Source organism: Oryctolagus cuniculus, chromosome 6, assembly GCF_964237555.1.
Source record: "Oryctolagus cuniculus chromosome 6, mOryCun1.1, whole genome shotgun sequence".
Lineage (NCBI taxonomy): Eukaryota > Metazoa > Chordata > Mammalia > Lagomorpha > Leporidae > Oryctolagus > Oryctolagus cuniculus.
In genome coordinates, this window is record NC_091437.1 from 57764791 (window position 1) to 57776067 (window position 11277).

General features: G+C 39.9%; 1 protein-coding gene across 10 annotated transcripts in view; it reads left to right on the forward strand.

Annotated features, from left to right (window-relative positions):
- RANBP17 (RAN binding protein 17) overlaps positions 1 to 11277 on the forward strand; it is a 371265-nt gene that overhangs the window by 86728 nt on the left and 273260 nt on the right. For all 10 annotated transcript variants that reach the window (XR_011389899.1, XM_051843604.2, XM_070076412.1 and 7 more), the window contains one exon: positions 11140 to 11275. Coding sequence is in view for 9 of the 10 variants with exons in the window: in XM_051843604.2 (XP_051699564.1) it covers positions 11140 to 11275 (136 nt within the window). In the remaining variant the exon portion in view is untranslated. The remainder of the gene's footprint in view (positions 1 to 11139; positions 11276 to 11277) is intronic.

Here is an 11277-nt window from a genome sequence, read left to right on the forward strand (position 1 = left end):
TGTTTTTTCTTGAGATCTATTATTTCCTCTCTGTAACTCTGACTTTCAAATAAATAAATAAGTCTTAAGAAAAGGAAAATATGGCCGGCGCCGCGGCTCACTAGGCTAATCCTCCGCCTAGCGGCGCCGGCACACCAGGTTCTAGTCCCAGTCGGGGCGCCGGATTCTTTCCCGGTTGCCCCTCTTCCAGGCCAGCTCTCTGCTGTGGCCCGGGAGTGCAGTGGAGGATGGCCCAGGTGCTTGGGCCCTGCACCCCATGGGAGACCAGGAAAAGCACCTGGCTCCTGGCTCCTGGCTCCTGCCATCGGATCAGCGCGGTGCACCGGCCGCAGCGCGCGGGCCGTGGCGGCCATTGGAGGGTGAACCAACGGCAAAGGAGGACCTTTCTCTCTGTCTCTCTCTCTCACTGTCCACTCTGCCTGTCAAAAAAAAAAAAAAAAAAAAGGAAAATATGTATAATAATGTATAATAGATGTTTGAAGGGCCTCTTTAAAATGCTTTAATTTTCAACAAGTGAAAATTTGCCTCTGTTCCATCTTTTAAGATAATATCACATATTTGGTAAAGTTGAGATTAAGTGTTCTTTTTGTTATAATTACGCTGGTGCTGTTTCCTGAGAAAATATATAAGGAAATAAAGCAGTTGTATATTTCCCAATTAGAAAAACATTCATGGTTTCTGTATGCAGCAAACATGTTTAACCTTAAGTAAGACTTTTTTTTTTTTTTTTTTAAGATTTATTTATTTGAAGTTCAGAATTACCGGGCCAAGGAGGGTGGGGAGGGAGATATCTTCCACCCACTGGTTCACTCCTCAAATGGCTGCAACAGTCAGGGATAAGCCAGGCTGAAGCCAGGTGTCCAGAGCTTCATCTGAATCTCCATCTTCTGCTGCCTTCCCAGGTGCATTAGCAGGGAGCTGGATCAGAAGTGGAACAGCCGGGACTCAAACCTGTGCCTTTATGAAATGCCAGTGTCACAGGCGATGGCTTACCCCACTGTGCCATAATCCTGGCCCTTCCTGCATCGTTCATGGTGCTTTTGTTGTCATTGGTAGATGTTCATTGACATGAAAAAATTTTCAGTTGGCTGTTGATGTTTTCCCACCAAAGTTGAATAGCATGATCCTTTGCCTTCATGTTTGAACATTCATATAGTAAATAAATATCCTTTCTGCAGCCTGCTTGAAGCCACATTTGTTGCTTTTTAGTGCTTTTTATGAATATTTTACTGCTTATAATGACCCAACTGTAGTGCTGTTTGGTTTTCCTTAGCATAAGAAGGTATTTTAAATGCCTTACAGAGAAAATACATAGGTTTGGTAGATAAGGTACATTCAGGTATGAGTTGTTGACGGTGAGTTCAGTGTTAACAAATTAACAATATATATTATATTTTTCTTTTTCTTTTTTTTAGGGATATTTCTTTTTTTTTTCTTTTTTTAATTTGACAGGTAGAGTTACAAACAGTGAAAGAGAGAGAGATAGACACAGAGAGAAAGGTCTTCCTTCCGTTGGTTCACCCCCCAAATGACCGCTACGGCCAGAACTGCGCCGATCCAAAGCCAGGAGCCAGGTGCTTCCTCCTGGTCTCCCATGTGGGTGCGGGGACCCAAGCAATTGGGCCATCCTCCACTGCCTTCCCGGGCCACAGCAGAGAGCTGGACTGGAAGAGGAGCAGCCGGGACTCAAACCAGTGCCCATATGGGATGCTGGCACTGCAGGCGAGGATTAACCTAGTGCACCACGGCATCAGCCCTAATAATATATATTAAATAACATGTTTTTGTTTAAACAGAAACACAAATAAAGCACAGCTATGATCTGTTGACAAAAATGTTATGACCGAAGTTTCCCAGAAACCTAATCCTGTATTTCCCATAAGAGCTGTGATTCAGGATTCATGAATTCAGTGTTCAAAACCATTTTATAGAACATTAAGTACCGTGAATAGAGAGAATCATCTGGATAATGTGGCATATTACTTAGAAAATGCAGCTGGTTGCTTCCTTTTACAGAAATTTCCCCTAAAGTCCACATGGAATGCTGCATCTCACAAACAGTCCATGGTATGGGGGACTAAGGGCAAGAAGTTTGCTGTCTTCTCTCTGTGTCCCATTTCTTATTGGTTGAGGTCTGCTCATAGGTGTTTAACTTTTCCACACTCCTTAGTTGTGCTTCCTGATCTATTAGAGGAATTTCTAGGGAAGTTGGAGCTTCTATTGGTCCTGCTGAGTTGAAACTACAAGATAGAACTATGAAGGACCTTTCCTCTCTCCTGGATGAGTGTTTATAACTGCAGGAACTCTGTGAATCTTTTAAAGATTTATTTTATTTATTTGGAAGGCAGAGTTACAGGAAGGAGAGACAGAGAGTGAGGGAGAGAGATCTTCCATCTACTTGTTCAATCCCCAAAGGGCTGCAACAGCCAGGGCTGGGCCAGGAGCTTTTTCTGGGTCTTCCACATAGGTGCAGGGACTCAAGTACTTGGGCCATCTTCTGCTGCTTTCCCAAGGAGCTGTATCAGAAGTGGAGCAGCCGGGGCCAGTGCTGTGGTGTATCAGGTAAAGATGCTACCTGCAGTGCCAGCATCCCTTATGGGTGCTGGTTAAAGGCCCGGTTGCTCCACTTTCAATCCAGCTCTCTGCTATGGCCTGGGAAAGCAGTAGAAGATGGCCCAAGTTCTTGGGCCCCTACACGCATGTGGGACACCTGGAAGAAACTCCTGGCTCCTGGCTTTGGATCTACCCAGCTCCAGCTGTTGCAACCATTTGGGGAATAAATCAGTGGATGGAAGACCTCTCTCTCTCTCTCTCTCTCTCTGCCTCTGCCTCTCTCTAATTCTGCCTTTCAAGTAAATAAATATATATGTTTTTTAAATGGAGCAGCTGGGACTTGAACCGGTGCCCATATAGGATGCCAGTGTTCCCATCTGTGCTGCAGCTTTAACCTGCTGAGCCACAGAGCCGGCCCCCTGTGTGAATCTTCACTAGAGCTGCAAGGCAAGTGGTTTAGGTGAGGGATTGGGTAAGAAATCATGGTGGGCTTGATGGTATGCAACAGGCCCAAGCAAATTTAAGGTGAAACATGTTTTAGGATTTGTAATGATATTTATTACAAATTATAGGCTATTGCTTTCCTATAAAGAAATTCCAAGTAATTGGAAGTATAATTCTGTACTTGTTCTATGTTGCCTTCTATGATATGATACCTGTCCAATTCCTAGAGTAATGCTACCAACTTAGAAGATCACAAAACTCCTGTGAAAAGTCTATATGCTATTTGGGCATGAAAAGTTAAATATTCTTAAAAGCTCCAACACTGCAATAATTTATAATTATAATTAAAACACATTATTTTAACTTAAATATTCTACTTTTGTTTAAAAAGATTTATTTATTTATTTGAAAATCAGAGTTACACAGAGAGAGAATGAGAGGCAGAGAGAAAGAGGTCTTCCATCTGCTGGTTCACTCCTCAATTGGCTGCAATGGCCGGAGCTGCACCAATCCAAAGCCAGGAGCCAGGAGCTTGCTCTGGGTCTCCATGCAGGTGCAGGGGCCCAAGGACCTGGGCCATCTTCTACTGCTTTCCCATGGCATAGAAGAGAGCTGGAATGGAAGTGGAGCAGCCGGGTCCTGAACCAGTGCCCATATGGGATGCCGGCACTGCTGGTGGCAGCTTTACGCACTACACCACAGTGCCGGGCCCCATATGCTACTTTTAATTTAGCAAATAAATATATTTCTATCTAGGCTACACACTACTAATTAAATAAGGATAATATTATAAGAATGCTTCATTCATCATGACTAGAGTGTAAATCTCGTAAGAAATTCCACAGGGATTTTTTTTCTTATTTACTACGTGTCCTCTCAATCTGCTGGAGCTAGCAGAGTGCCTGCTTCTTTCAGGCTCGTCCTACTCTGCTGTGCAACCAACTATCTGTCTGTATTGCTGTTATCTGATCTTTCCTCAGTCATCCCTTATCATTCACTGAAGATTGATAACTAGCTCAGACTTATGCTCTCTCTCCCAAATGCAGCATCATATAGATAATTTCAGCTTTTTTCTTATTAAATGTTACTACTTCTTCCTCTACTTGTTAGCCTCCAGTGGCTTCCTGTCACACTTAAGACAAATCCAATGGCCCTAAACGTCCTATGCCTCTTCTGACCCCAGTTCCTACCCTTCTGATTCAACCCGTCTATACTGACCTCCTTGCTCTTCTTTGAGTATTATTGTTATCTCTGGATCCTGAAGGTTATCTTTAATGTTCCTTTTTTTCTCTCTAAAGTCTATATGGTCAAGTCCTTTAGTTCTACCTTCTAGTTTTCCCAATTAGCACACCTATTTCTGTCCCCACTGCCAGTTTAACTCTTGTCATCTTTTACCTATTTCTCCTTTGCAGCCAGGGTAATCTTTCTGAAATAGAGATCTGACTGTATCAGTGCTTTGCTTAAACTATGAAATGACTTTCCATGGATTTTCAATGGATTACGATCAGCTTGATTAAGTGATTATGTTCTGGGCTTATCAGGCTCCTTAGTCTATCTCATTAGCCTTGTACTCCTGCTGCTGACTGCTTTATAGCAGAATTGAACATTTTTCAGCTCTTAAATGAGGCATTTTTTCTTCCTTCTTTAGTGGGCTACACATGTTTCCCCCTTTGTCTTGACATTTCTCTCTTTGCCCTGTTTCAGTCTGGAATATGAGGAGTGCTTGCTAGTTTTCTTACAGCATTTATTAACTACTTGTTATTTTTTAATTCTGATTTCTTATTTTATCTGTTCCTGGAAAGATTATAGATTTATGGATGAATGGGAATGTATACAGGATACTTCTGAAAGTTCATGGAAAATGGAATTAAAAGATATGTCTGTTTTGGTATAAAAAATGTTGAAATTCATGCAGATGAGGAGTCTTACAAACACACATGAAAAATGTGTTAGGAAAAAGTTGCATAGAATTCAAAGTGTTTTGCAACAAATTTGTCTTTTAATTTCACTTTTCCACAAACTTTTTGGAGCATCCTCATATGCCTTACTCATTGTTGTACTCTAAACACCTAATTAACACTTGGCGTATATAGTATCCCTCAAATATTTATGGTCTGAATGAATACTTGTTAAATTGAATATTCAGAGGAATCCAGAATACTCAAGAAAATTCATTCAGTTTTATTTGAAATAGTGTGCTTATACTTAAATTATCAAATGATTTATCTTTTTATTCCTTCCAATGCTTTTTACTAAAAGTAATTTATGATAATGGAAAAATATTTATAGGACAGTGAATTGAAACTGGGTGTGACTGTTACACACACACACACACACACACATATAATACGAGGCCTTGGTCTGATGCTTGTTAGAAGAGGCATACTATCTTTGAAGGACACTGTGGTAGAGACTTCTGGTTGTTCCCTCTCTCTCTTCTTCCCTTCTTTGGTGGTGGTAAAATCCCTGATTGTTTTGCTGAGCAAATGGCCATCCTGAGTAAAGACTAGATTTACTAAACTGTTTTGGTTTTAGGTACAGTTAAGTGGTCATGTTCTAGGCAGTTGGATATAAATGAATTTGATAGATACAACATATATACTTAATGGGTGGAGGTGAAAAAGCCATGTTACTAGATCACAAAATGACTGTAGAGGAAAGTATAAGAAGATGGAAAGAACCAAACCCATAATACACCTTAGAGCACCAGTTAGCCCTGGAGCATTGCCTTGTATTTTTGCTTGATAGAGAAATAAACATCTATATTGTTTAAGCCATTATTAACTTTTGGATTTCAGGCATTTGCAGCTGAACCTGTCCAACTACCAAAACTTCTTTGACAAATGGATCATGTATCCTGCTGGGAGCTCTTTCCTACTCTCCTGCTGGGTATATTATTGCCTGTTAGGCAAATACAAATCACCAGCTTACTATGAATTGTAAAGGCCTACAAACAAACTATCTTTTGGTTTCACATCTTCCTTGGCTTTGGAATTGTATACTATATAAAGGAAATGAAAGTATACAACCGAGAGCAGGTGTTTAGTGCAATGGTTAGTAACACATCACTTGGTACATCACATCCCTTATTGGAGTGCCTGAGTTCCAGTCCCAGCCCCACTGCCAATTCCAGATTTCTGCTAATGCACATACTGGGAGGCAGCAGATAATGGCCCAAATACTTGTGTTCCTGTCACTCATGCAGGAGACCTAAAAGTGAGTGTCAGGCTGTTGGCTTTGGCCTGGCCCAGTCCTGGCTGTTGTGGGCATTAGGGAGCATGAAGCAGCAGATGGAAAGGTTCTACCTTTCTCCGTATTTCAAATTAAAAATTTTTTTCTTTATATAAGAGAAAGTACATAAAATCGACAAAAAACTGGAATGGGAAAAGAGAGGTTCTACTCAATTTAAAAGCAACATGTGCCTTAAATAGTCACTTAACTCACTTTCATCCAGCAATGAAGTTTGTTGTATATATCTGTTTATTTAACTCAAAACTCCTCCAATAAACTGCTTTCTCACCCGTATATAAGCTTTAAAAGTCAGCTTTGTCCTCCCTCTCAAAATTAGAGGATAAACACATATTCTTAGGGGAAACAATCCCCAAAACCTGGTTATAGGAATCTAATTCTTTCTCTTTTTTTAGGATTTATTTATTTGAAAGAGTGACAAAGAAGGGGTACGGGGGAGAAAGATCCTCCATTTGCTGGTTCAATTCCCCAGAAGGCCATAATGATCAGGTTGAAGCCAGGAGCCTGGTACTCCATTGGGTCTCCTGTGAGGTAGCAGGGGCCTAGTACTTGGGCCTTCTTGCATTGCTTTCCCAGGGAGCAGCATTAACAGGGAGCTGGATTGGAAGAAGAACAGCTGGAACTTGAACCAGGACTCCAATAGAGGATGCTGGCATTGCAAGTGTCAGTTTAACCCACTGAGCCACATCCTAGACCCCAGGAACCAATTCTTTAGCAAGTCTTCCTTCATAAATTTTAGTAGTATTGAGGATATTTGGTAAGTGAAGGATATGCTTAATACATAGCTTAATTTATAAATGTAAGAAATAATCATGGGGGCCGGCGCCGTGGCTCACTTGGTTAATCCTCCACCTGAGGTGCCGGCATCCAATATGGGCACTGGGTTCTAGTCCAGGTTGCTCCTCTCCCAGTCCAGCTCTCTGCTGTGGCCTGGGAAGGCAGTGGAGGATGGCCCAAGTGCTTGGGCCCTGCACCCACATGGGAGACCAGGAAGAAACACCTGGCTCCTGGCTTCGGATCTGCACAGCACGCCGGCCGTAGTGGCCATTTGGGGAGTGAACCAATGGAAGGAAGACCTTTCTCTCTGTCTCTCTCTCTCACTGCCTATAACTCTACCTGTCAAAAAAAAAAAAAAAAAAAAAAAAGAAAGAAAGAAAGAAAAAAGAAATCACAATAAAAATGATTGTCAAAATATATTTTGTTCGCACTTTCACTATTTATGTCAAGTTTTGTAAAAAGTTCACATGCTGTGATCTAGACATTTTGTTTCTAGAAATCTTGGGGGGTAGAATAAGGGACATTGTTTAAGTTTCACTTAGAAATATGAATTTATATTCCAAGTGGAATGATTGATTTTGGCCCAGCCATCTGGTTCTCCCATGTGAATGCAGGGTTCAAGTACTTGGACCACCTTCAGCGGCTTAACCTACTAAGCCATACAAGTTGGTCAGCTCCTTGCCCCTTTTTTTCTTTTTTAAAAGATTTATTTATTTGAAAGACAGAGTTACAGAGAAGTCCTCTGTCCTCTGGTTCATTCCCCAAATGGCCACAATGACCAGGGCTGGACCAGACTGAAGCCAGGAGCTTCATCTGAGTGTCCCACGTGAGTGGCAGGGGCCCAAACATTTGGGCCATCTGCTGCTGCATTTCCCAGGCACATTAGCAGGAAACTGGATTGGCAGTGAAGCACTAGGATACAAAATAGCACCCATATGGGATGCCAGTGTCATAGGTGGTAGCTTAACCTGCTGTCCCAACGTTGTGCCCAGGACACCCACATTCTGTTGCAGGGTGCCTGGGTTTTAGTATTGACTCTGGCTCATTATTTCGACTTTCTGCTAATACCACACACTGGGAAGTGGCTAGTAATGGAACAAATGATTAGGTCCTTGTTCACCCGAGAGGGATTGAGTTCCTAGGCATTTGGGGAGTAAACCAGCAGATGAGAACTCTTTGGGGCTGTCCCTTTGTGCTCCTCAATTAAAAATATATATATATATATGTGTGTGTGTGGGTGTGTGTATGCTAAAGATATATATATACATATATGTGTGTGTGTGTGTGTATATATATACTAAAGATAAATATCTTTAAATCTATGAAATTGATTAAATTTTCTGCATAAGAAAAACAGCAGGGTACAGTGGGTTAAGCTGCCACCTGCAGTGCCAGCATAACATATGGGCATGGGTTCAAGTCCTAGATGCACCACTTTCTATCCAATTCCCTGCTGATGTGCCTAGGAAAGCAGCAGAAGATTGCCCAAGTGCTTGGGTCCCTGCTACCCATGTGGGAGACCTGGATGAAGTTCCTGGATGAAGTTCCTGGCCAGCCTCTGCCATTTAGGCCATTTGGGGAGTCAACCAGAGGATGGAAGCGCTCTCTCTCCATCTCCCCTATCCCCCATAACTCTGCCTTTAAATAAATAACAATCTTTTTAAAAAATTTCTCCAAAAAATAAAAAAAGAAAAACAACAAAAAGTTTTGGATGGCATTTAAAAACACCGTAATCAATGTCAAGAAATAAATGAATAACAAAAATGTCTGTAGTTCAGTTACAAAGAGGCCAATTCTCTAATATGTAAAGAAATTAAAGAAGTCAGTAATAAAAAAGTGAATCTGATATAAAAAATCAGCAAAGTTGTTGAACAAGTAGGGTACAGAAAAGAACATGTATGAAGCTTCAAAACATGGAAAAACTAACATGCATAAGAGAAGAACAAAGTTAAACAGAGATGTCATGTCCATTTTCAGATATCTAGAAATTCTAAATTTTTAAATCATTCAGAATTATTCTCCCAGTGCACATATAGTAATTGTCAAATGACTGATAGTAGGAATATAGATTATTTCACTTTCTATGGTGGACAATTTGTAATAGCTGTCAAAATTGTAAAAATTTATACTGTTTGAGCTAGTAATTTGACTTTTAGAGGTATGTATTAAAAATGTACATGTGTGAAATGGAGATGATATATGTGAGATTGCTAATTGAAGCATTTTTGTAACAGTAAAAAATTATAAATAACCTTAGTATCCATCAGTGGGAACTGTTTGAAAGTATTATGGTACATTCATATAATGGAATGTTTAGCCATTGCAAAAGAATAAAGAAGCTCTATATGTCTGACATGGAAAGATTTCTAAAATGTATTGCTAAATGGAAAAAGCTAGGCTTGGAGACATATTTTGGTGTACTCCATGTGTTTAAAAGGGTTGGGAGGAGATTACAAGTCATGTGTGTGTCCAGACACAAGTCTCTAGAAGGACATAAACTATTAAACAGTGAGTGTGAATATCTTTATTTGTGCATGCATGAAAGGAACTAGGTCAGGGCCTAGCATAACTGTTGTTTTGCAAATTAGAAAAGGGAGCTACTTCTTCAACAACTTAATGTTTCTTTAAAAGTTGTACTAATAATAGTGCAAGACACTTGGCAGCCATTCACCTGAAAATTTTAGTAAAAATTGGTAATGTTGAAGGATTTCTGTCTTAAAAATTCTAGACTAAGCTTTTCATTATATTAAAGTAAGCCTTTTAGGTAGGAAATTTAACTTAATCTGTAGCTCATTTATGATTTTCTAATAGTTTCTAATAATAAATAGAGAATATATTATTTTTCTGGTAACTAATAATAGTTTACTAATTCATTATAGTTTTAGAAATATTTCATTTTATTAAGATCATCTTTTTCACTAAAGGGAGATTTTTTATTATTCATTAAGAGAATAATATAATTTGATGAATGTACCTTTTTTTCTTAGAAGATTTATTTATTTATTTAAAAGGCAGACTTACATAGAAAGAGAGACCAAGAGGTAGAGATAGAGGCAAAGACTGAGAGAGATCTTCCATCTTCTGCTTCACTCTCCAAATGGTTTTAACGCCCCAGGGCTGGGCCAAGCCAAAGCCTGGAGCCTGAATTCCATACAGGTCTCCCATGTGGGTAGCAGGAGCCCAAGCACTTGGACCATCTACTGCTGGCTTTCCAGGTGCATTAGAGGGAGCTAGATCGGAACTGGGACAGCTGATCCACCTTATAAAGGATGCTAACATCGCAGGCAGTGACTTTAACCTGCTGAGCCATAATGCCAGCCCCAAGTGTACTTCTAGATTTTTAAAAAATGTATTTTAAATTATATGATCCTAAAATTTTTAATTATTTAGAAATGTAAGATTAGGTGACAGAATGAAATACAGAGGGTAATGTTATGGTAGAGTGGGTTAAGCCGCCTCTTGTGACACCAGCATCCCAGGTCGGAATACTGGTTCAAGTCCTGGCTGTGCTACTTCTGATCCAGCACCCTGCTAATGTGTATGGGAAGGCATTGGAAGATAACCCAAATACCTGGACCCCTGCCATTCATATGGGACACCTAGATGGAGCTCCTGGCTCTTGGTATCAGCCTGGGCCTACACCTGGCTGTTGTAACCATTTGAGGAGTGACCCAGCAGATGGAAGATACATCTCTGTCTCTGTCTCTGTCTCTCCTGCCCCCCTCACTTTCTGTCACTCTGCCTTTCAAATAAATAAATCTTAAAAAAGAGAGTAAAATACAAAACTATGCATTCCCTAACATTCTTCTTTGTTTATACATACTGTATTTTTACTTTTATGTATTCTGTGTATATTATATATGTGGATGATGTGTCCATATATATAAAATTTTAGTACAGTAATATTTTATATACTTAAATAGGTTTGTATTCTTGTGCATGTGTATGTATGTCTTAGGAAAGAAAACCTAGAAGAAATTAAACTAAATTGTAATATTTCAAATGAATGAGAAAATATTTTCTTCATGCTTTTGTTATTTTCCTAGTTGTTTCATAAATTTTTCAGTTTTTTTCACTAAGAATTTACACTGAAGCATTTTTTTTCTTTATGAAAAGAGTTTTTCAGCTTATCTCTTTAATGGATACTGGATTGCCTCAGTGTTCTAATGAGAAAATAGAGCTTGCAGTTCTGTGGTTCCTGGATCAGTTTCGTAAAACATATGTTGGTGATCAACTTCAAAGAACCTCAAAGGT